Here is a 27,415-nt window from a genome sequence, read left to right as displayed (position 1 = left end):
AGATAGATATAGATAGATGATTGATAGATAAATATAGCTTTGTGGACTGATTTCTTGAATTCACAGCTCTCTTATTTCCCTGGTACATTTCACTTATTTGTGGCTGCCTTTTTTAGTCTTTTGTCAAGAATCTTCCCATTTCTGTGGCTGTATCACCTCAGGAGGCCAAGCAGTGGAGAACAGAGTATGACAAAACAGACTACTTTATTTGGTCCCGAACTCATGAACCCAAAGCTCCAAAGGAAAGGAAAAGTGCTCCTTCAGAATTTTCATTCTGTAATTTCCCCCTTTTGGCCACTTTGGTGCTGCTACAGTCCCTGAAGAATCATCTGATTGATGGGGCTTAAAAGAACAGAAGAAAAAGGAAAAAAGAAATAAACAAGACATACCCACTTTCCCTGAGATTTAAGAACTTACTTTTCCACTCTTCAATTAAGAACTACAGAACTTCTGGTTCTCTGTGTGTACTACAATGCTCACTTCAAAATTCAAACTGCAGGGCTTTCAGGCCAGGAGAGACCAATTCACTGGTATGTTGAATTTGGGTGTTCTTCCCCTTTTGAATGCTGATACTTTCAGGCTTGTCAAATCAAATAGTTGTCTCTCTATTCTGTCCAGGTATTATAGTTGAGTTCAGTGGGAGAGATAGACTAGCATTTGTTTGCTCCATCTTTCTGGAAATGGAATCTATACAATGAAATTTAAGCAATGAAAATTTATACAATGTAAATACTAAACAAAAGCAATTTTTCTTGGGTATATTAATAACAAATAAAATAGATGTTTTAACTAGGTTGTGCTGCCATAACCAAATAGCATAAATGGGTAGATTAAACAACACAAATTTATTTTCTTACAATTCTAGAGGCTGGAAGTCTGAGATGAGGGTGCCAGCATGGTCAGATTCTGGTGAGAGCTCTCTCTTGCTTGCTGGCAGGCATCTGCTTTCTCTTATGTCCTCACATAGTGGGGGAGAAGTGGGGAAAGAGAGAGAGATCTTTTTTTAAGGCCACAGTTTTATCAGATGCCCATATTTAACCTTAATTACTTCCTAAATACCCTATCTCCAAATACAGTCACATTGGTCACACTGGGGGCTAGGGTTTCAGCATAGGATTTTGCAGGGGACACAATTCAATCCATAGCAGTAGACTTTAAGGAAAGATGTGTTATGAGAAATAAAGAGGAATATTAAATGATAATCAAAGGAATTGAAAAGAAAGACATAGCAATCACAATGTTGTATGCACCTAGTTACATTGCTTCAAAATGTATAAAGCAAATGTGAAAGAATAAAAGAAAAAAAAATCCATAATAATATTTAAGAATGAGGAGAAATCTAATTCAGCAATGCTCTATTTTCCATTTTGTTGAAACATATTTAATGACCTTTTACCAAAGAGCAGCAGAATTTTATTTTTAACTCCATTAAAGTATATTTAATATAAAAATTTATGCATATTTAATGTATGCACTTTGATAGGTTTATCATATGCATAAATCCATAATACCTTCACTTCAAACAAAGGAAGAAACATATCCATCACCTACAAAAGATTTCTTCTGTTCCCTTGCTTTTTTTAATTTACTGAAATAAATAAAATAGTGATAAATAAAGCAGTATCAATATAAAATGATAGAAATCATACAGAGAATATTTTCTGACCACTCTGGATTAAAATTAGAACTAAATAATAGAAAGATCACTTAAAACCTCAAGAGGTTTGGAAATAAAACATGAGAAATTAGAACTCATTTTGAACTAAATGACACTAAAAATGACACAGCATACCTAAACTCCTGGGTTGCCAGAAAAAACAGAACTGAGAACATTGTAGCTTTAATTATACAAATTAAAGATAGATTAAATGTAGATGATCTAAATCCAATTTCAAAAAACATATAGTTACAAATTAAACTGAAAGACCCTAGAAAGGGGAAAGTAATAAAAAAATAATATTGACTACCAGTGAAAAATACAAAACATGTATATCATGGAGAAGATCATCAAATCCAAAAGTAATTAGTTTAAAAAGATAAGTAAAATTGATAAATCCCAAGCAAAACTATTATCCTACATCAAAAAGAGCAAATAAATTCATAAATATGTAGTTATATGTGTATGCACATATAATATGTATAAATTGCAGATGAATGTGTATATATGTGTAAATAAATATTCTATATATACATATGTGTATATTTACATAAAACTGCATCAAGGCACTTAAGATTTGTACACTCAGCATGAAACCATCACACAAAATAAAATGTTATCAATAATTTTGAAAATACCCAATAGAGGTTAAAAATATTTTAATTTCAACTATTAAAAATAAAAAAAATTATCAGATTGTTTTCTCTTTAATGGTTCAAATCCAAATATATAATGCCAGAAATTTTAACCCTGAAGAGTACAAAAATACAGAATATGGTGCCAAAGGAAAACTAATGTATCAGTATTAGTAAAAAGCAGCAAAATGTTCTTCAAGTAAAATAGATATGAATTTTAAGTGATTCATTACTTAGGATGAAACAAAATTTTACTTGCCTTATATAATTAAACCTGAAATCACATGTACCTAACTAAATACCTACAAAATACACAAAGCAAACACTGAAAGAATTACTAGCCCAAATAAATCATACTTAAACATAATTAATTTTTCATACCAAAATTTAGAAGATTTGGACAATGTTAGCAAGCTTTATCTGAAAGACATACATAGAATCTTGGTTAGAGATTAGAAGTTTTTACTAACATAGTGTCAGGCACATTTGTAGAATAATCACATGTTGCACAATAAAGGAAGTCTCAATCAATACTTCCTTGTCTGCCAATTTTTTTAGCCTGGTGATTGGTGCATAAGAAGCCTTAATAAATGTCAATTACTGTTATTATTTTACAACTATTGTCCTAAACAGGTATTATTTGCAAAAAGAAACTTGTCTACTTAGTTGTAATATTTTTCCTAAAATATTTTTAAATTTTTTTAATTTTTAATTTTTTTAAAATTTTATTTTACTTTATTATGTTATGTTAGTCACCATAAAATACATCATTTGTTTTTGATGTAGTGATCCATGATTCATTGTTTTTGTTTAACACCTAGTACTCCACGCAGTATGTGCCCTCCTTAATACCCATCACCAGGCTAATCCATCCCCCCACCCCCCTCCCCTCTAAAACCCTCAGTTTGTTTCTCAGAGTCCATAGTCTCTCATGGTTCATCTCTCCCTCCGATTTCCTCCCCTTCATTTTTCCCTTCCTTCTCCTAATGTCCTCCATGCTATTCCTTATGTTCCACAAATAAGTGAAACCATATGCTAATTGACTTTCTCTGCTTGACTTCTTTCACTTAACATAATCTCCTCCAGTCCCATCCATGTTGATGTAAAAGTTGGGTATTCATCCTTTCTGATGGCTGAGTAATATTCCGTCGTATATATGGACCACATCTTTATCCATTCATCTGTTGAAAGGCATCTCGGCTCTTTCCACAGTTTGGCTATTGCGGACATTGCTTCTATGAACATTGGGGTGCATATGGCCCTTCTCTTCACTACCTCTGTGTCTTTGGGGTAAATACCCAGGAGTGCAATTGCTGGGTCATAGGGTAGCTCTATTTTTAATTTTTTGAAGCACCTCCACACTGTTTCCCAAAGTGGCTGTACCACCTTGCATTCCCACCAACAGTGTAAGAGGGTTCCCCTTTCTCCACAACCTCTCCAACATTTGTTGTTTCTTGCCTTGTCAATTTTTACCATTCTAACTGGTGTAAGGTGGTATCTCAGTGTGATTTTGATTTGCATTTCCCTGATGGCTAATGATGAACATTTTTTCATGTGTCTGTTAGCCATTTGTATGTCTTCTTTGGAGAAGTGTTTGTTCATATCTTCTGTCCATTTTTTGACTTGATTATTTGTTTTTTGGATGTTGAGTTTGAGAAGTTCTTTATAGATCTTGGATACCAGCCCTTTGTTTGTAGCGTCATTTGCAAATACCTTCTCCTATTCTGTGGGTTGCATTTTTAAAAATCCAATGTTAAATATAACTTTACTTTTTCCATTATTTTATTTTCAAAACAGAAGTAATCATAACAATATTCTGTAGGAAATTCTCATACTCCAGTCCATACCTTTTTCAAGTTTTTCATACTGGTTTGTTATGGACTAAATCATGTCCTCCTAAAACCATATATTGGGCACCTATGTGGCTCAGTTGATTAAGTGAGTGCCTTTGGCTCAGGTCATGATCCTGGTGTCCTGGGATCGAGTACCACATCAGGCTCCCCCTGCTCTGAGGGGAGCCTGCTTCTCCCTCTTCCTCTGCCTGCCACTCCCCAGTTTGTGCTCTCTCTCTCTGTCTAATAAATAAATTTTAAAAATCTTAAAAATAAAAAAGTAAAAATAAATAAAATCCATATATTGAAGCACAAAGCCCCATGTGACTATATTTGGAGATTAAACCTTAATGGAGATAATTAAGATTAAAGGAGATCATAAGAGTGTATCCTTAATTCGATAGAACTGGTGTTCATATATAAAGAGGAACAGATGGTAGAGATACCTATCTGTACACATACAGAGGAAAAACCATGTGAGAACACAGCAAAAAGGCAGCCATGAAAGAAAGACCCCACCAGAAACTAACAATGCTGGTACTTTCATCTTGGACTACTGATCTTCAGAACTATGAAAAAATAAATTTGTTATTTAAACCAATCCAATCTGTAGTATTTTGTAATGGCACCCTGAGCTGATAAGTAGAAGTCCAATGTGAGATTGTCATAAAGACAGTATAAAGAAAGGTCATCTCGAAAACTAAGCCATGTATTTGATTCTATCATACAATGAAAGGAAGGTTCAAAATACATGCAGTAGTAAGAAGAGAGAAAATAAAGAAGCAGTTGCATGGGGTGGGAGAGGAGATTACTTTTACACAAATAACTAAAGAATTTTTGAATATCATTTTTTTCATCTTACTGAGGTATAAAAGATAACAGTGAATGGGACAGACACAGAATAAGAAATGATTGTAGAGAGGAGGATGGTGGAGGAGTAGGAGACCTAAATTTTGTCTGGTCCCAGGAATTCAGTTAGATAGGGATCAAACCACTCTGAACACCTACGAACTCAACAGGAGGTCGAAGAAAAGAATAGCAGCAGCTCTCTGAACAGAAAAGCAACCACTTTCTGGAAGGTAGGATGTGCGGAGAAGTGAATCTGAGGTGATATTTGGGAAGATAGACAGTGGGGGAGGGGGCCTCCGTCAGCTGCTACCAGCAAGTGATAGAGCAGCAGAGCACAAAATCGGAACTTTTAGAAGATGACTCTGCTGAGGGATGTCTCTCCAGTGGGTAAGTGGAGGGTGGAACCCTCGTGGGACAGTGTGGTCTCAGGACCCTCAGGGTCACAGAAAGACTGGGGGTGCCTGAGTGTGGCAGAGCTCCCAGGTATCTGAGCGAGGAAGCTGCCTGCAGAGATGGAGCCAAAGAGGGGGCTCTCAGCTCGGGGTTGCCATAAACCATGATCTGCGGCACAATGGAGCCAACTGCTCCTCCAGCAGAGACACAACAAGTGGCAGATCTGGGGAGACTCCACTTCCTCCCGCAAGAGGAGCAGTGTGGGAGCACACCACAGGACTCAGTCACAGGCTGGTGAGCACGGAGTGCAATTGGAGACCAGGGAGACGGGGGTCTCACTGAGGAGTAGGGCCCCGAGTTCTCAGCTCCTCAGGGACGGAGATTGGGAGGCCACCATTTTCACTCTTGTCCTCCAAAGTTGGATGGAAAGCTTGCAGGGAACAAAAGCTCCCAAGAGCAAACCCGAGCAGATTACTTAGCCCGGACCGGGCAAGGGCAGGGCAATTCCACCTCCAGGCAAAGACATCTGAGAACCATGGCAACAGGCCTCTCCCCCGGAAGATCAGCAAGAACAGCCAGCCAAGTTTACTGATCAGTGAGAATGGCAGAACTCCCAGTCCTAGGGGAATACTGCACATAGAATTCGTGGCTTTTCCCCCATGATTCTTTAGTCTTTCAAAGTTAAATTTTTTTTAAAGATTTTGTCAATTCTACATTGGTCACTAAGTCACATTTTTATTTATTTATTTATTTATTTATTTATTTATTTATTTATTTATTTATTGACAGAGACACAGGGAGAGAGGGAACACAAGCAGGGGGAGTGGGAGAGGTAGAAGCAGGCTTCCCGCTGAGTAGGGAGCCTGATGCAGGGCTTGATCCCAGGACCCTGGGATCATGACCTGAGGTGAAGGCAGACGGTTAACGACTGAGCCACCCAGGTGTCCCCAAAGTTAATTTTTTTAACTTTCTTTTTATTAGAATAACTGGGATCTCAGAAGAGGAAGAAAGAGAGAAAGGGGCAGAAGGTATATTGGAGCAAATTATAGCAGAGAATTTCCCTAAATTGGGGAAGGAAACAGGCATCATAATCCAGGAGGCACAGAGAACCCCACTCAAAATCAATAAAAATAGGTCAAACCCTGACATCTAATAGTAAAACTTATAAATCTCAGAGACAAAGAGAAAATCCTGAAAGTAGCTCGGACAAAAGATCTGTAACCGACAATGGTAGAAACATTAGATTGGCAGCAGACTTATGCACAGAGACCTGGCAGGCCAGAAAGGACTGGCATGATACCTTCAGAGCACTAAATGAGAAAAATATGGAGCCAAGAATACTATATTCAGCTAGGCTGTCATTGAAAATAGAAGGAGAGATAAAAAAATTCCAAGAAAAACAAAAACTAAAGGAATTTGCAAACATGAAACCAGCCCTACAAGAAATATTGAAAGGGGTCCTCTAAGCATAGAGAGAACCTAAAAGTAACATAGACCAGAAAGGAACACAGACAAAATACAGTAACAGTCACCTTACAGGCAATACAATGGCACTAAAATCATATCTTTCAATAGTTACCCTAAATGTAAATAGGCTAAATGCCCCAATCAAAAGACACAGGGTATCAGATTGGATAAAAAAACAAGATCCATCAATAAGCTGTCTGTAAGAGACTCATTTTAGACCCAAAGACACCCCCAGCTTGAAAGTGAGGGGGTGGAAAACGGTGGACACCAAAAGAAAGCTGGGGTGGCAATCCTTATATCAGACAAATTAGATTTAAATCAAGACTATAATAAGAGATGAGGAAGGACACTATATCAACTAAAGAGTCTATTCAAAAAGAAGATCAAACAATTGTAAATATCTATGCCCCTAATGTGGGAGCAGCCAATTATATAAGCCAATTAATAACAAAAGCAAAGAAACACATCAACAACAATACAATAATAGTGGGGGGATTTAACACCACCCTCACTGAAATGAACAGATCATCTAAGCAAAAGATCAACAAGGAAATAAAGACTTTAAATGACACACTGGACCAAATGGACTTCACAGACATATTCAGAACATTCCATCCCAAAGCAATAATACACGTTCTTCTCTAGTGCCCATGGAACATTCTCCAGAGTAGATCACATGCTAGGTCACAAATCAGGTCTCAACCAGTATCAAAAGATTGGGATCATTCCCTGAATATTTTCAGATCACTTTGAAACTAGAACTTAATCACAAGAGTAAAGTCGGAAAGAACTAATTCATGGAGGCTAAAGAGCATCCTACTAAAGAATAAATGGGTCAACCAGGAAATTAAAGAAGAATTAAAAAAATTCATGGAAACAAATGAAAATGAAAACACAACTGTTCAAAATCTTTGGGATGCAGCAAAGGCAGTCCTAAGAGGAAAGTATATAGCAATACAAGCCTTTCTCAAGAAACGAGAAAGGTCTCAAATACACAACCTCACTCTACACCTAAAGGAGCTGGACAAAGAGCAGCAAATAAAGCCTAAACCCAGCAGGAGAAGAGAAATAACAAAGATCAGAACAGAAATCAATGAAATAGAAAACCAAAAGAACAGTAGAGCTGATCAACAAAACTAGGAGCTGGTTCTTTGAAATAAAAACAAGATTGATAAACCCCTGGCCAGACTTATCAAAAAGAAAAGAGAAATGACCCAAATCAACAAAATCATGAATGAAAGAGGAGAGATCACAACCAACACCAAAGAAATACAAACAATTATAAGAACAGATTATGAGCAACTATATGCCAGCAAATTAGACAACCTGGAAGAAATGGATGCATTCCTAGAGATGTATCAACCACGAAAACTGAACCAGGAAGAAATAGAAAACCTGAACAGACCTATAACCACTAAGGAAATTGAAGCAGTCATCAAAAATCTCCAACAAAAAAAAGCCCAAGGCCAGATGCTTCCATGGGGAATTATACCAAACATTTAAAGAAGAATGAATACCTATTCTTCTGAGACTGTTCCAAAAAACAGAAATGGAAGGAAAATTTCCAAACTCGTTTTATGAGGTCACCATTACCTTGATCCCCAAACCAGACAAAGACCCCATCAAAAAGGAGAATTACAGCCCAATATCCTTGATGACCATGGATGCAAAAATTCTCACCAAAATACTAGCCAATAGGATCCCACAGTACATTAAAAGGATTATTCACAACGACCAATTTGGATTTATCTCTGGTTTGCAAGGTTGGTTCAACATCCACAAATCAATCAATGTGAACAATACATTAATCAAAGAAAGAAAAGAATCATATGATCCTCTCAATAGATGCAGAAAAAGCATTTGACAAAGTACAGCATCCTTTCTTGATCAAAACTCTTCAGAGTATAGGGATAGACGGTACATACCTCAATATCATAAAAGCCATCTATGAAAAACCTACAGAGAATATCATTCTTAATGGGGAAAAACTGAGAGCTTACCCCTAAGGTCAGGAACATGGCAGGGATGTCCACTATCATCACCACTGCTATTCAACATAGTATTAGAAGCCCTAGCCACTGCAATCAGACAACAAAAAGATATCAAAGGCATCCATATCAGCAAAGAAGAAGTCAAACTCTCACTGTTTGCAGATGATATGATACTTTATGTGGAAAACCCAAAAGACTCCACCCCAAAACTGCTAGAATTCATACAGGAATTCAGTAAAGTGGCAGGATAGAAAACCAATGCACAGAAATCAGTGGCATTCCTATACACCCACATCAAGACAGAAGAGAAATTAAGGAGTCGATCCCATTTATAACTGCACCCAAAACCATAAGATACCTAGGAATAAATCTAACTAAAGAGGCAAAGAATCTGGCCTCAGAAAGCTATAAAATACTCATGAAAGTAATTGAGGAAGACACAAAGAAATGGAAAAACGTTCCATGCTCATGGATTGGAAGAACAAATATTGTGAAGATGTCAATGCTACCTAGAGCAATCTACACATTTAATGCAATCCCCATCAAAATACCATCCACTTTTTCCAAAGAAATGGAACAAATAATCCTAAAACTTGTATGGAACCAGGAAAGATCCCAATTAGACAGAGGAATTTTGAAAAAGAAAAGCAAAGGTGGCGGCATCACAATTCCGGACTTCAAGCTCTATTACAAAGCTGTCATCATCAAGACAGTATGGTAACTGGCACAAAAACAGACACGTAGATCAATGGAACAGAATAGAGAGCCCAGAAATAGCCCCTCAACTCTATGGTCAACCAATCTTCAACAAAGCAGGAAAGAATGTCCAATGGAAAAAAGAGAGTCTCTTCAACAAATAGTGTTGGGAAAATGGACAGCCACATGCAAAAGAATGAAACTGGACCATTTCCTTATACCACACACAAAAATAGGTTCAAAATCGTTGAAAGACCTCAATGTTAGACAGGAATCCATAAAATCCTAAAGGAGAACACAGGCAGCAACCTCTTCGACCTCAGGCACAGCAAATTCTTCCTAGAAACATCGCCAAAGGCAAGGGAAGCAAGGGCAAAAATGAACTATTGGGCCTTTATCAAGATAAAAAGCTTTTGCATAGGAAAAGAAACAGTCCACAAAACCAAAAGACAACCAACAGAATGGGAGAAGATATTTGCAAATTACATATCAGATAAAGGCCTGTGTCCAAAATCTATAAAGAACTCATTAAACTCAACACCCATAGAACAAATGATTCAATCAAGAAATGGGCAGAAGACATGAACAGGCATTTTTCCAAAGACGTCCAAATGGACAACAGACGCATGAAAAAGTGCTCATCATCACCCAGCATCAGGGAAATCCAAATTAAAACCTCAATGAGATACCACCTCACACTTGTCAGGATGGCTAAAATTAATAAGTCAGGAAATGACAGATGTCAGTGGGGATGAGGAGAAAGAGGAACCCTCCTACACTGTTAGTTGGAATGCAAGCTGGTGCAGCCTCTCCAGAAAACAGTATGGAGGTTCCTCAAAAAGTTGAAAGTAGAGCTACCATATGATCCAGCAATTGCACTACTGTGTATTTACTCCAAATATACAAATGTAGAGATCTGAAGGGGTACGTGCACCCTGATGTTTATAGCAGCAATGTCCACAATAGCCAAACTGTGGAAAGAGCCAAGATGTCCATCGACAGATGAATAGATAAAGAAGAGGTGGTATATATATACAATGGAATATTATGCAGCCATCAAAAGGAATGAAATCTTGCCATTTGCAAGAACATGGATGGAACTGGAGGGTATTATGCTGAGCGAAATAAGTCAGTCAGAGAAAGACATGTATCATATGACCTCACTGATATGAGGAATTCTTAATCTCAGGAAACAAACTGAGGGTTGCTGGAGTGGTGGGGGGTGGGAGGGATGGGGTGGCTGAGTGATAGACATTGGGGATTGTATGTGCTATGGTGAGTGCTGTGAATTCCGTAAGACTGTTGAATCAAAGACCTGTACCTCTGAAACAAATAATACATTATATGTTAAAAAAAAAAAAAAGCTGGAAGGGAAAAATGAAGGGGGGCAGAAATCAGAGGGGGAGAGGAACCATGAGAGACTATGGACTCTGTGAATCAAACTGAGGGTTCTAAAGGGGAGGGGTGTGGGGGGGAAGGGTTAACCTGTTGATGGGTATTAAAGAGGGCACGTACTGAATGGAGCACTGGGTATTATATGCAAACAATGAATCATGGAACATTACATCAAAAACTAATGATGTAATGTATGGTGATTAACATAACATAAAAAAAGAAAAGAAAGAAATGATTGTAGAGATACATTGACTGAATAACTGCTAGACCTTTTCTACATTATCCTGAAAAAGAGAAAATTTATAAATAACTACAGTAATATAACATGCTATTATTATATTATTATTTATAATATCCAGTTATTTAAATTCTTGAAATTTAATAGAATCCTCAGAATCCTTCAATTTCTTTCCTACTCTTCCTCCCTCTCCCTTTCTCTCTCTGAGAATGGGTGGTACATTAAACTGGTAATTTGATAAAGGGACCATTTGTTAATATGTACGCAAGATATAGGAATTTTGCCCTACTTTAGGGATAGTAATAAAAAAAATTCAATTGTCACTCAGACTTGAAGGAAAGGACAATGTCATTTCACTAGGGTCACAGACAGAAAGTAGAAGCCTCCACTCAAGGATTCAGACAGTTATAGGCACCCTGGCAGTGACGGTAATAAATATCCTTCTCTTTTCTTAGCCTGTTCCTCTCTATAGACCAAGTTAAAAGCAGAGGGTAAAGGAACACTTTAATATAATCTATTGGTGTTACCTTCTGGGCTAGAGAGCTGCAGGGTTGATTGAGAGAGGCAAACAGAAGATACCAAAATATATTCCTAGAAACCAATCTTGAAGTATATTCAACAAAATGCTATTAGATCTATATGAAGGGATAGTGTGATTTTTGGATTTTTCTTAAACTGTGTATGTTTTAGTATGGTTAAAATGTGATATAATAAGTATCCTACATTTGCAAAAAGAAAAATTATAAAGGTACTTTAGTTTTGAAAATGAAGTTTAAACAATGATGGTAAGTCAGCATTTTTAATTTCAGTCATTATTTAGCTTAATTCAATGGGTTTATTTATGATTTTTTTAAGGTATGGAAGATTTACATAAAATATCCCCAAATAATTAAATTATAAATGAACATAACCAGTTAATAATTTGACACTGTATGTGTGTATATGTGTGTCTAAAGATTTTCTTTTGTGGGTACAAATATGACTATAATAATTGTTATATATAATTAACAAGTTATTGGGGCAATATTGTTCTTGCCCTGATGCCACCAAGTGAACCATGCATTTACATTTTGGTAAAATTTCACTTTTTATGTTTTTCTTATATTGTTAATGGTACCTGTAACATGTTAGACCAATATGGATGGCACACCTGTGGTTAATATATTAAGGCACATAGATAAGGCATATATATGCCTCTATTCAATTTTATTGAGTGACTATTTTTAATAATTACATTATTTTCCAGGTAAATGAGTCATCTTCTAAATGTGAGTGTGTACATGTGTGTTCTTTTTTTCCAGCACCCCAGAACCATAAGTCTGGAGTCGCTTGCAGTTATTATAGCTCAGTTACTGAGCCTTAGTATGGGAATAGCTTATGATGATGTTAACAAATGCCAGTGCTCAGGAACTGTCTGCATAATGAACCCAGAAGCAATGTAAGATGCTCTACTTTTATATGCTTTATATACATAGTTTATATAAAAATAAGTTTGGTGTAATTAATTTAAAAAAGTCTAGGCTGCTAAAATAATTACTAATGGTCAAATATAAGCTGTGTCCAACAATGCCCAATGCTGCATATCTACCTCACTCTCCCTTGTAATCTGATACCACACTTGCTTTGTCATATATTATCTACTTCTACACTTATCACTAAGTCAGTTGTCAGATTTTATAATCTAATGCATGATTTGATAAGCTAAATACAGGCTTGTGAACACTATAAAAGAATGATTTATTAGTTTGGTCTTGTCTGCATGAATTTCATTTTGCCCTCTCAACCTGAAGTCTTGGTAAATTAGGAGTGATTTCAGAGGTGCTGTTATTCAGCTTTTTCTGTTACTAGAGAAGGCCTTTTTGCAGTATCCTTGCCATGCCTCAAAGACCTAGTGAATTGGATGTTATCATCATTATTCTTAGAGGACAACAGTGAGATTTCATAGAATTAGGACCAAATAGGGGGTTTAGGGAAACCACCATCCACTCAATGACTAGAGTTAGCCTTTAGCCTTTCTGAATGACATTTCTCACAGCCATTTTCTGCTTCTCATATGTCTTAGAAAATCAAGCCCCATTGCCTACAGCAACAAAGTTGATAACATCACATTCTCTCCATTCCTTCACTTCTGCTTCCACAATCATTTCTTAAGAATACTTGCAATCAAATTTTTATCTCAGGCTCTGATTTGGCAGAGACTCATATGAAAATAGTTATCTCAGAAGGGGCTATAGAACAGCATTATCAACAATAGCCAAATTATGGAAAAACCCAAATGTCCATCAACTGATGAATGGATAAAGAAGAGGATATGTGTGTGTGTGTGTGTGTGTACATGTACACACACACACACACACACAATTGAAATATTATTCAGCCATCAAAAAGAATGAAATCTTGCCATTTGCAATGACACGGATGGAGCTAGAGTGTATTATGCTAAAAGAAATAAATCAGAGAAATACAAAAATCATATGATTTCACTCATATGTGGAATTTAAGAAATAAAACAGATGAACAAGGGATAAAAGGAGGCAAAGCAAAAAACATACTTTTAACTATAGAGAAAACAAACTGAGGGTTGCTGGAAGGGAGGTTGATGGGGGATGGGCTAAATGGGTAATGGGTATCAAGGAGGGCATTTGTTGTGTTGAGCACTGGACATTATATGTAAGTGATGAATCACTAAGTTTTACTCCTAAAATCAATACACTATATGTTAATTGACTAGAATTTGAATATAAATTTGAAACAACAACAAAAAAGAAGGGGCTATAGAAAGCAAGCCTTTTTAAATAATTATGGACCTGGAACAATTTATGATTTGGTGACAACAGGGATGCCTTTAGCAGGAGATGATATAGAGAGAGGGTGCTGCAGGTCCATGCTGTGATGTAAAATGTTCGTTCTTTGGCGCACTTATGATCATTAAGATACAATAAAAGTAAAGATATTCATGATAGATTAGGTTACATGTGGAATTTCTGACAAATATAAGAAATTTGTAGTGCAGGTCCCTAGAGTTCTTTGAAGCTCTTGGTGGGCTACTGCACACTTGTAGAGTTGAGCACGCATCCAGGAAATAGTGATGATGTTACTAAAATTGATTATTTTCATCTTAGTTTGGTATATTCAGATCTCTAGAATTAAAAGATCAAGTGGGCCTATTAATCTACCTAATGACCGATATGGCATATCTGGTAGCTAACTAAAAATATCCACACAGTGTAAGTAAATAATATGAACAGGGATCCCAGAGCTCCATGTCACCTATATCTTTTGCACCAATATTTCTCAATCACTTCACATCAATGGCCACATGGGAGTTCCCTAAAACTGGCTGTAGAGGAAAAAGAACCTTGTCTTATTTCAATAATAGCTACTTTCAATATGTTAGGTGGAAGAGGCATGAGAATTGATTTAGATGGGCACAAAGTATGCAGATCTTTATATCTCTCTTAAGTTCAAGTCCCACAAGAAGTACTCAATGACCAGGTCAACATTTTAAAATTCACTAATGTCAATCAGCTTCTTCCTTAGGCAAAATATGTAAAAGGGGCCTTAAAATAAAGGTAATGACCTCTTCACAGGGGCAGGCTTCAACCACTTTATTGGAACACCAGCTTCCTGACCATCTAAGGACAATTCCATTAAATATTCTGTATTCCTCTGTGGTCCCAGCAGAATGGAGCCACAATTGTCATCTCAATAAAACACACTTATGTTGACTTTTCCTCATTCTCTCTTTTTCTATTCCTACTCCTTTAATCCTGTTTCCTAGTATCATGTCCCAAATAAATTTCCTACAATTATGTTCATTCCTTTTTTGGGGGTGTTTTTGTTTTGTTTTCATTTTTCTGGTTAATCTAAGTATAGATAGATGACAGTGTATGTACTTCTTAATAATGTTGGACACTGCCTATTAAACATTTATCTTTGAATTATAGTTTTTACAATAATGATATGTTGTTTGTGATACGGATTACAATGATAATAATGGTTATGATGGTGAGGAAATGATAGGAAGGGCTAGAAGACCTGAACTATTAATAGCTCTTTGGACCCTCCACTTCCTCCTACATATTGTCAAATATTCTTTGTTCAATTTTGAAAGTAGCTTATTTTGTTGAGTTGCCTGAATTATTCTCATCACGGTTAGAAATCTTCAAAGTACAGTGTTTCCTCAATTCTTTTCTTTGGGGAAATTATTAGATGTAAATAGATTGGCATTTACTATTCTTTCTAATTGCACCTCTTTATATATAAGACTATAAAATTTCCAATTGTTTGTAGCAAGTATATAGAAATTTTATTGATTACTTTACATTGAGCTTCTTTCCTACAGTTTTGCTAAATTAAGTTAATTCTGGAATTTTAATTTAGCTTTATTAGAATTTTATACTTGTACAATTATATATTGTATATACAGTTTTACATTTTTGTCAATCTTCATATTTTTTTCCAATTCCTATTTTTTGCCTTACTACAGTGTTTAAGACCTTTAATACAACATTAGAAATGGAATGTGTGGCTATTTTTCTTGCTTCTAATTTAAGAGCAAATCTTTAATCCCTCACCATTAAATATGTTAGCTGAAAGATTTTCAAAGAGGCTTTTACTCAGATTGAGGAAGTTCTTTTTTTATTCTTTGTCCAAATTTCTGTCATGAATAGATTTCATTATGTATCAAGATGATTATGTGTTGTTATTGTTGTTTTTACTTTTTTCAGTTGAAATACATTTTATTGATCTTCAATTGTTCAAATAACTTGTTTTCCTGGGATGAACCACATTTGGACATGATGAATAATCCTTTTCATGTATTGCCCTACTTGTTGCTGGATATTTCTTCCCTAATATTTGCCTCTATATTTATGAAAGACATTGGTCTTTAGTTGTTTATTCTTGTAATTATTTTGACTGGTATCATTATCAGGGTGATATTGGCCTCCTAAAATTTCCTGAAAGTGATTTGGAAAATTGATATTAATTCTTTACAAATTATTTGATAAGAACCCATCAGTGAAGCTGTATGGACTTAGACTTCTCTGTCTGGAAAGGTGTTTAATAATTTTTAAGATATGAGGATATTTAGTTGAGATTTAAAAAAATATTTCCTTGAAATTAATTAATTTGCTATAAATTTTGTATTCAGTACAGCTAACATACAGCATTATATTGTTTCAGGTGTACAATACAGTGATTCAACAATTCCACATATCACTCAGTGCCCAGCATGACAAGTACACTCTTAATCCCCACCACCTATTTCACCCATCCCTCCCATACACGTCCCCTCTGGTAACCATCAGTTTGTTCTCTATAGTTAAGAGTTTGGTTCTTAGTTTGTCTCTGTTTCTCTCTCTCTCTTTTTTTTTTTTTAACCTTTGCTCATTTGTTTCTTAAATTCCACATACAAGTGAAATCATATGGTATTTGTCTTTCTCTGACTTAGTTCGCTTAGCATAATACTCTGTAGTTCCATCCATGTCATTTCAAATGGCAAGATTTTGTTTTTTATGGCTAAATAATATTCCACTGTATATATATATATATATATATATATATATATATATATATATATATATACACACCACATCATCTTTATAGATACTTGCCCTGCTTCCATAATCTGTATATTGTAAATAATGCTGCTATAAACATAGGGGTGCATGTATCCCTTTGAGTTAGTGTTTTGTATTTTTTGGGTAAATACCCAGTAGTGCAATTAATGGATCATAGGGTAGCTCTATTTTAAACTTTTTGAGGAAGCTTTATACTATTTTCCTCAGTGGCTGCACCAGTTTACATTCCCACCGATAGTGCACCAGGTTTCCTTTTCTCCACATTCTCACCAAAACTTGTTTCTTGTGTTTTTGATTTTAGCCATTCTGACAGATATGAGGTGATATCTCACTGTGGTTTTGATGTACATTTCCCTGATAATGAGTGATGTGTAATATCTTTTCATGGGTCTGTTGGCCATCTGGATGTCTTCTTCAGAGAAATATCTGTACAAGTCTTCTGCCCATTTTTTAATTGGATTATTTGTTTTTTGGGTGTTGAGTTTTGTAAGTTCTTTACATATTTTGGATACTAACATTTTATCAGATACATCATTTACAAATATCTTCTCCCTATCTTCTGTATGTTGCCTTAAAGTTTTTTTGATCATTTCCTTTGCAGAAACATTTTATTTTGAAATAGTCCCAATAGCTTATTTTTGCTTTTATTTAGTTTGTCTCAGAGACACCTAGAAAAATGTTCCTATGGATAATATCAGAGACACTTCTGCCTTTGTTCTCTTTAGGGATTTTTATGGTTTCAAGTCTCACATTCAAGTCCTTGATCCATTTTGAGTTTATTATTGTGTATGGTGTAAGGAAATGACTCAGGTTTGTTCTTTTGCATGTCACTGTCCAGTTTTCCCAACACCATTTGTAGAAGAGCCTTTGTCCCATTGGATATTCTTTCCTGCTTTGTTGAAGATTAATTGGCCATATAATTGTGGGTTTATTTCTGATTTTGCCTTTTGTTCTATGGCTCTGTATATCTATTTTTTGCCAGTGCCATTCTGTTTTGATTGCTACAGCTTTGTAATACAACTTGAAGTCTAGAATGATGATGCCTCCAGCTTTGCTTTTCTTTTTCAGAATTGTTTGTCTAGTCAGGGTCTTTTGTGGTTCCATAGAAATTTTAGGATTGTTTGTTTTAGTTCTGTGAAAAGTGTTGCTGGTATTTTGATAGGGATTGCATTAAATGTGTAGATTGCCTTAGGTAGTATATTTTAACAAAATTTATTCTTCTAATCCATGAGCATGGAATGTCTATTTCTTTGTGTCATCTTCATTTTCTTTAATCAATGTTCCATAGTTTTTAGAGTATAGGTCTTTCACCTCTTTGGTTAGGTTGATTCCTATGTATCTAATTATTTAAAGTGCAATCGTAAATGGGATTGGTTCCTTAATTTCTCTTTCTGCAGCTTCCTTATTATAGAAATGCAACAGATTTTTGTACATTGATTTTATATCCTATATAGGTTTTATAACCGCACATTCTTTTTTTCAGTTTTAGTAGTTTTTCGTGGAGTCTTTCAGGTTTTCTTATCTAGTATCATGCCATCTGCAAATAGTGAAAGTTTTCTTCTTTACCAATATGGATACCTTTTATTTCTTTTTGGTTAATTGCTGTAGCTAGGACTTGCAGTACTATGTTGAATAAAGGTAGTGAGAGTGGACATCCTTGTCTAATCCTTCACCTTGAAGTGAAAGTTCTTAGTTTTCCCCCATTGAGTATGATATTCACTGTGGGTTTTTCATATATGGCCTTTATTATATTGAGGTATGTTCCCTCTCTCCCTACTTTGTTGAGAGCTTTCATCATAAATGGATGTTGTACTTTATCAAATGCTTTTTTTGTGTCTACTGAAATGATCAAAAGGTTTTTATCCTTTCTCTTACCGATGTTGATTGATTTGTAAATATTGGACCACCCTTGCAACCCAGGAATAAATCCCACTTGATTGTGGTGAATGACTTTTTAAATATACTGTTAGATTCAATTTGCTAGCATTTTATTGAGGAATTTCTCCATCCATTTTCTTCTTTGATATTGGCATGTATTTCTCTTTTTTACTGGAGTCTTTATCCGATTTTGGTATCAGGGTAATGCTGGCCTCATAGAATGAATTTGGAAGTTTTCTTTCATTTTCTATTTTTCTGAAATTGTTTGAGAAGAATGTTAACTCTTTCAATGTTTGGTAGAATTTGCCTGTGAAGCCATCTGGCCCTGGGCTTTTGTTTGTTGAAAGTTTTTCAATTACTGATTTGATCTCCTTCCTGGTTATTCCTCTGTTCAAGTTTTCTACTTCTTCCTATTTCAGTTTTGGTTGTTTATATTTTTCTAGGAATTTATCCATGTTTCTGGGTTGCCTAATGTGTTAGCATATAGCTTTTTATAATATTCTCTTACAATTATATTGCTTTTCATAATATTGTCTTACAATTGTATTTCTCTGGTGTTGGTTGTTATTTCTTCTGTCATTTGCGATTGTGTCTATTTGAGTCTTTTTTTTAAATGAGTTTGGCTAGAGATTTATCAATTTTGCAGATCTTTTCAAAGAACCAGATCCTGGTTTCATTGATCTGTTTTTTGTTTGTTTGTTTGTTTGTTTTTTAGTTTCTATATCATTTATTACTGTTCTGATCTTTATTATTTCCTTTCTTCTGCTGGTTTGGACTTTCATTTCTTCTCCTTTTTCTACCTTCATTAGGTGTAAGGTTAGGTTGTTTATTAGAGATTTTTCTTGTTTCTTAAGGTAGGCCTGTATTGCTATATACTCCACCCTTAGAACTGCTTTTGCTATATTCTAAAGGTTTTGGATCACTGTGTTTTCATTTTTGTTCTTTTCCATGTACTTTCTGATTTCTTCTTTGATTTCTTGATTGACCCATTCACTGCTTAATATGTTATTTAACTTGCATGTATTTGTATTCTTTCTAGATTTTTTCTTGTGGTTGAATTCTACTTTCATGGTATTGTGGCCAGAAAAGATGCATGGTATGACTCCGATCTTTTAGAATTTGTTGAGGCATGTTTTGTGGGCTAATATGTAATGTATTCTGGAGAATGTTCTGTGTGCACCAGAAAAGAATGTGTGTTCTGCTGTTTTAGGGTGGAACATTCTGAATATGTCTATTAAAATGATCTGGTCCAATGTGTCATTCAAGGCCACTGTTTTCTAGTTGATTTTCTGTTTGGATGATCTACTCATAGATGTAGGTGGAATGTTAAAGTCCCCTACTATTATTGTGTTACCATTGATTAGTTCCTTTATGTTTGTTATGAACTGATTTATGTATTTGGATGCTCCCTTATTGGGTGCATAAATATTTATAATTGTTCTATCTTATTGGATTATTCCTTTTATAATTATATAACCTAATTTGTGTCTTTTTACAGATTTTGTTTTAAAGTCTATGTTGTCTGATATAAGTATTGCTACTCCAGCTTTCTTTTGACATCCATTTGCATGATAATATTTCTCAATACCCTCTTTTTATTTTATTTTATATTTATTTATGTGTGTATTTATTTATTTTTAGTTTCAGGCATACAATGTAGTGATTCAACACTTACATACAGCACCCGGTGCTTATCACAAGTATATTCCTTAGTTCTCATCAACTGTATAACCCATTCCCCCACCCACCTTCCCTCTGGTAACCATCAGTTTGTTCTCTATAATTAAGAACATTTTCTTGGTTTGCCTCTCTTTAATTTTCCTCTGCTCCTTTGTTTTGTTTCTTAAATTTCACATATGAGTGAAATCACATAGTATTTGTCTTCTCTGACTGACTTATATGGCTTAGAATTATACTTTCTAGCTCCATCCTTGTTGTTGGAAATGGCAAGATTTCATTATTTTTTATGGCTGAGTAATATTCCATTAGATATATAATGGAATTATATATCCATTCTTCTTTATCCATTCTTCAGTCAGTGGACACTTGGGCTGGTTCTATAGTTTGGGTATTATAGATAATACTGCTATAAACATTGGGGTACATGTATACCTTTAAATTAGTATTTTTGTATTCTTTGTGTAAATACCTAGTGCAATTGCTTTATCATAGGGTAGTTCTATTTTTAACTTTTTGAGGAACCTGTTTTACAGAGTGACTGTATCTGTTTGCATTCTTACCAACAGTGCAGGAGGGTTCCCCTTTCTCCACATCCTTGCCAATAGCTGTTATTTCACATCCCTTCACTTTTAATCTACAGGTGTCTGTAGGTCTGAAATGAGTCTCTTGTAAGTAGCATATAGATAGGTCTTTTTTATATATTCTGTCACTTTATGTGTGTTGATTGGAGCATTTAGTTCATTTACATTCAAAATAATATTGACAGATATGTATTTATTGCCATTTTGTTATTTGTTTTCTCATTGTTTTTGTAGATTTTCTCTGATCCTTTTTTCTCTTTCTCTTGGTCATGTTTTGCTGGTTTTCTTTAGTGATGAATCCAAGTAAGGAAAACCTTTTTTTTTTATTTTTGGTTATTGTTCAATTTATACAGAACATCTTCTCCATATAGCAGTCTATATTAAACTGATAGTCACCTAATTTTTAACTCATTCTTACTCCTCTCCCTTCCATGTTTAGGTATTTGGTGTCATACTTCACAGCTTTTTACTTTCTGCTTCTCTTGACTGATCTTTACAGGTATAATTCATTTTTGGGGGCGCTTTTATTCTTCCTATTTTCTTACTTTTACTTATGATTTTTGTTTTCCACTCACATAGTCTCCTTTCCAATTTCTTGTAGGGCTGGTTTAGTGGTCATTAATTCTTTTAACTTTTGTTTGTCTGGCAAATGCTTTATATCTCCTTCCTTTTTTTAACATTTTATTTTATTTTATTACATTATGTTAGACACCATACAGTACATCATTAGTTTTGATGTAGTGTTCCATGATTAATTGTTTTCATATAACAGTGTTCCATGCAGTACGTGCCCTCCTTAATACCCATCACCGGGCTAACCCATCCCCCTACCCCCTCCCCTCTAAAACCCTCAGTTTGTTTCTCAGAGTCCATAGTCTCTCATGGTTCATCTCTCCCTCCGATTCCCCCCCCACTTTCATTTTTCCCTTTCTTCTCCTAATGTCCTCCATGCTATTCCTTATGTTCCACAGATAAGTGAAACCATATGCTAATTGACTTTCTCTCCTTGGCTTCTTTCATATAGCATAATCTCCTCCAGTCCCATCCATGTTGATGTAAAAGTTGGATATTCAACATTCCTGATGGCTGAGTAATATTCCATTGTATATATGGACCACATCTTCTTTATCCACTCATCTGTTGAAGGGCATCTTGGCTCTTTCCACAGTTTGGCTTTTGCGGACATTGCTGTTATGAACATTGGGGTGCATATGGCCCTTCTTTTCACTACATCTGTGTCTTTGGGGTAAATAGCCAGGAGTACAATTGCTGGGTCATAGGGTACCTCTATTTTTAATTTTTTGAAGCACCTCCCTACTGTTTTCCAAAGTGACTATACCACCTTGCATTCCCACCAACAGTGCAAGAGGGTTCCCCTTTCTCCACAACACCTCCAAAATTTGTTGTTTCTTGCCCTGTCATTTTTTGCCGTTCTAACTGGTGTAAGGTGGTATCTCAGTGTGGTTTTGATTTAAATTTCCCTGATGGTTAATGATGATGAACATTTATTCATGTGTCTGTTAGCCATTTGTATGTCTTCTTTGGAGATGTGTCTGTTCATGTCTTCTGCCCATTTTTTGACTTGATTATTTGTTTTTTGGGTGTTGAGTTTGAGAAGTTCTTTATAGATCTTGGAAATCAGACCTTTGTCTGTAGTGTCATTTGCAAATATCTTCTCCCATTCTGTGGGTTGCCTCTTTGTTTTGTTGACTGTTTCCTTTGCTATACAGAAGCTTTTTATTTTGATGAAGTCCCAAAAGTTCACTTTCACTTTTGTTTCACCTACCTTTGGAGATGTATATTGAAAGAAGTTACTGTGGCCGATGTCAAAGAGGTTACTGCCTATGTTCTCCTCTAAGATTTTGATGGATTCCTGTCTCACATTGAGGTCTTTCATCCGTTTTGAGTTTATCTTTGTGTATGGTATTAGAGAATGGTCGAGTTTCATTCTTCTGCCTGTAGCTGTCCAATTTTCCCAGCACCATTTATTGAAGAGACTGTGTTTTTTCCATTGCATATTTTTCCTGCTTTGTTGAAGATTATTTGACCATAGAGTTGAGGGTCCATATCTGGGCTCTTTATTCTGTTCCATTGATCTATATTTCTGTTTTTGTGCCAGTACCATGCTGCCTTGGTGATCACTGCTTTCTAATATAGCTTGAAATCAGTCAACGTGATGCCCCCAACTTAGGATCTCATTGATAGCATTTTTAAGTTCTGCCAGTTCAGCTTTCATTTCTGCCCTTAGAGACTCTATGTTGCCATTAATCGATTTCTCCATTCTAGCTGTCATCTTCATAACTGTTACCCTGAAGTCCATTTCTGACATCTTGGTTATATCTGTATCCATTTGTAAATCTGTGGCAGAAGTCACAGTGTCTGAGTCTTTCCTATTTTGGGGTTCTTCTTCTTAGTCATTCTGTTGAGGGGTGTTTCAGGGAATGTACAGAGTCCAAGTTATTGACCATAACCCAAGGAAGATGCATCTGTTTTATAGGGACCTTAAGGATGTCAGCCTCTTGTTCTCCCAGCCTGTCTTCTGGGCGAGGGGCCTGACACGCTGTTACTCAGGTAACCCTGTTTGGGCAGAGTTGCCCTACCCCCTGTGGGGGGGGGTCAGTGAAAACTTTTTTGGGGGGGCTTTTGTTCTCTGGCAGCTTTCCGCCTCTCTTCTGAGAGTCAGAACAGAAGAGACTTTCCAACCCTCTTCCTCAGAACAGAGAGATCACAGTCTGTTCTTCAGTGAGCTCTTCAGGTCACACTATCTCCATTTCTGTCTGTGTTGCTATAAACTGCAGTGTCCTCGGTTGTGCGCCCTTCAGCAGTGCTCCCCGTCCTAGCCTCCAGGTCAGGGCTCATCTTTTTTCAGCTTTGTGCTTCTAAAACCACCAGCCGCCCTCAGTTTACACCCACGGCCATGCCGCTCCGGGTTTCAGTGGTGGGGGGGGGCTGTCCTAAAGTCCTTTCCTTGTCTCTACCGGTCTGCAAGTCTGTGCCCCATCCCCAGCGCGGGAGGCTTTTGCTCACCAGTGGTGCAGGATCCTGAGGTCTCCCTCACCCTTCCATTTATCTTCCAATATCTGCCCACAGAATCAAGGTTCCCTGCTTCATACCTTGAAACCAACCACCTGCGATATTTTGTTTGTAGAGATCCAGATCTATCTTCTTACATTTCAGGCTGATGTTATGGGTGTTCAGAGTGGTCTGGTAGATATCCAGCTCAATTCAGGGGGCCAGTTGGAATAGGGTCCCCTGCTACCCCACCATCTTTTTTTTCTCCCGGACTTTATCTCTCTTTCTATTATGAATGATAGCCTTGCCAGATAGAGTATTCTTGGCTGCTGATTTTTCCCTTTCAGCATGTTGAATATATTGTGTCATTCTCTTCTGGCCTGCAAAGTTTCTGCTGAAAAATAAGCCTGATAGCCTTATGAAGTGTCCTTTGTATGTAACTGTCTTCTTTTCTCTTGCCACCTTTACAATTATTTATCACTCTTTTTTTTTTTAATTTACCATTTTAATTAACATGTGTCTTGGTGTGGACCTCTTTTGGAACTCTGCTTTCTGAATCTGGGTCTCTGTTTCCCTCCCCAGATTTGTGAAGTTTTCAGCTATTACTTCTTCAAATACATTTTCTGCACCTCCCTCCCCTTTCTCTCTCTTCTCCTTCTTTAGTCCTTATAGTATAAATGTAATTATGCTTGATGGAGTCTTTGAGTTCTCTGAGTCTATTCTCACTATGCAGTATTTGTCTCTCACATGTTCAGCTTGCTTGCTTTCCATTACTCTATACTCCAGGTCACTGATACATTCCTCTGCTTCCTGTAGTCTTCTGTTTATTCCATCTGTTGTATTTTTAACTTCATTTATTAAGTTCTTCATTTTTGATATTTTATATCTCTTTGTCAAGGCTTTTAATGATATCCTCCACTTTCTTCTGAAGTCCAGTGTATCCTTGTATGATCATTATTTTAAATTTTCTATCAGACATATTATTTATTTCTGTTTCACTTAGATCTCCTGCTATGATTTTGTCATGTTTTTCATTTGGGACATATCTCTCTGTCTCCTCATTTTGTCTACCTCTCTGTGTCTATTTCTGTATGTTAGGAAAGTCAGTTACATCTTCTGCTCTTGAAAGTAGTGGCTTTATGAAGAAGAGGTCCTGTAGTGCCCTGCAGTGCAGTGTCCCCTGATCACCAGAACCTGGCACTTCAAGGGAGTCTCTTATGTGTGTTGCTTGCATCATGCTGTTGTGTTTGAGTTGCTTTTTCTTTCACTCCAGATGTCTGCATTGGCTCTCTGCCTGTTGTGGGCTGTGCTTGCTCTCTGTGGTGTTAAGGGGACCCAGGCAGACTGGCTCTGAGGGGATGTGACTGCAAGAGGTCTCAAGGCTGGGGCAGTGGTGTTAGCAAAATTTGCACTGAGCTGCTAGTCATAGGCCAGGTTCCTTATAGTGTGGTGGCCACCCAGCATGGCATGTGTTTGTGTGGCTATATTCTTGAGGCAGCTGCATGGGGCATGTGTGGAGTTAACGAAACTTGCACTGAGCCCAGGGCTGAGGCCAGCAGGCTTGGACTGTGTAGTTCCTCAGAAGAACTTGTGGACAGGGAACACTGCTAGCAAGTTAGGTAGCGTGTATCAGCGCCGTGCCATCTCCCACGGGTGCCTCTATGTTTATGCTAGATTGCAAGAGAGGAAAATGGCAACTGCCAAATCCTTTGTTGCTGGAGAAGTCCCCCATCACACTCTGAAATTAGTATAAACTGATCTCCCTCTCATTTGCCTCTCTGTTGTGCAGTCACTTCTGTCTCTGAGAGCTGCTATCTCTTTAAGGTTGAGGACCCATCTATTACTCACCCTCCTGGCTCACCCAGTGCTGAGTCAGCTGACTTTTGAAGTTCCAGGCTCCAAGTTCTGCTGGTTATACAAACCCATGGAATTCAACCTCTCTGGTTTTCAAAGCAGATGTTATGGGGATTCACTCCCCCCCCCCATGTGGGACCCCTGGTCCTTTCCCTTCTCAGAGCTGGCAGCTTCCTTTTCCTGTGGGCAGCTCCTGATCACCATTTGTGCTCTTCCTAATCTCTCTGATGTAGCTTCTTCTCTACATTTAGTCACGGGGTTTATTCGGCCAGTCTTTGGATCACTCTCTTGTTTATTAATGGGATGAGAGTGATGTCTATTTGTAAACATGGGATGAAGTAAGCTTAGGGTCCTCCTACTCTGCCATCTTCCCAAGCCTAAATTCCATTTATTTTTCTTTAAAAGTCACTGGAATCTCTAGTGATATTACTTCTTTTATCTCTGATATAATTTGTGTTTTCTCTTTTTTTTTCTTAATCATTCTGACTTGGGTTTTATCAAATTAATTGATTTTTTTAAAGACTGTATTTAATTTTATTGGCTCTCATCACTTGTCCAGTTTGTTTTCTTAATTTTACGCATAGTTTAGGGTAAACTATTTTTTCCCCTAGATTTTTAATGTGAAAATGCAAATATTTAATTTTAAACCTTTTTTCTTTTTGCTTAAGCCCTTTAAAGCTATACGTTTCCCTCTAACTGCAGCTTCAATTATATACCATACATTTTGATATTTTGTATTTTTTATTTGGTTAAAATATTTTCATTTTCTTTGTGATTCTTTTTTTATCTAGTGGGTTGGTTTAGAAGTATGTCAATTGATTTTCAAATATTTGTGGATCATCTAGATGCCTTTTCGTTATTAATTTCTGATTTAATATTTATTGTTTTAGATGTACATATCTTGAAGTTCATTGTGACTTATTTAATAATAGTAACTGTTTTTATCCTTTTGTTTCCCATTTTTGCCTGATTATCTCCCTGCTGTGCAAACTTCACAGAGAGAGTATGTGTTGAAGTGTTGTATTTCTTTTTCAGTTAGTAATTGAAATGCTCTAATAACTTCTCCAGAGGTATATTTGAACAAAGGTTTTATTCATCTTATTTCTGAGTGTTGCTTCTTCTAAAAAACATGCAGATATTGGACTCATGTTTTGTTTATGGATTAAGCAAAAGATGATCTATCCTAGTATTCCGTACCTCACTGTAATGAGAACACTGCATCCTGCTGTCAATGCTTTGCAATTTTGTGGTAAGTGGTGAGAAAATGAGTGTTTGAAATGTGCTTAAAACAGCAACATCCTGATTGAGATCTGTATTTATTGGGATGGCATTTGTATTTAGATTTGAGTCCAAGTTACAGAAATCCTAAAGTAATAATGGCTTAAATAAAAGTTCATTTTATTTTGGGCAATTAGCATTCTATTAATTGCATGGCATTTCGCTGTATAATTTCACATTAATTTCTACACAGTGGCTTTCTTATCCAAGATCAACTCATAGCTCATGATGGAAGCTTTAATTATAACATTTAACCAAAATTAGAGTCACGAATAGAATGAAAACATGGCTGTCCACATTACTTTCTAGAATTTAAACATATGGTTTTGTTTTAGACCAATTATCTGACCTTTATACATGTATACGCCTAACTTTACAAAAGGCCAAGAAATGT

At 36.3% G+C, this 27,415-nt stretch overlaps 1 protein-coding gene across 5 annotated transcripts in view; it reads left to right on the top strand.

The window, feature by feature from the left end:
• The window catches only part of ADAM2 (ADAM metallopeptidase domain 2), a 168,389-nt gene that overhangs the window by 65,756 nt on the left and 75,218 nt on the right, over positions 1–27,415 (top strand). For all 5 annotated transcript variants that reach the window (XR_003520892.1, XM_027599509.1, XM_027599510.1 and 2 more), the window contains one exon: positions 12,455–12,591. Coding sequence is in view for 4 of the 5 variants with exons in the window: in XM_027599509.1 (XP_027455310.1) it covers positions 12,455–12,591 (137 nt within the window). In the remaining variant the exon portion in view is untranslated. The remainder of the gene's footprint in view (positions 1–12,454; positions 12,592–27,415) is intronic.

Source organism: Zalophus californianus, chromosome 2 (assembly GCF_009762305.2).
Source record: "Zalophus californianus isolate mZalCal1 chromosome 2, mZalCal1.pri.v2, whole genome shotgun sequence".
NCBI lineage: Eukaryota > Metazoa > Chordata > Mammalia > Carnivora > Otariidae > Zalophus > Zalophus californianus.
Note: the sequence above shows the minus strand (reverse complement) of the source record. Positions and strands in the feature narration are given on the sequence as shown.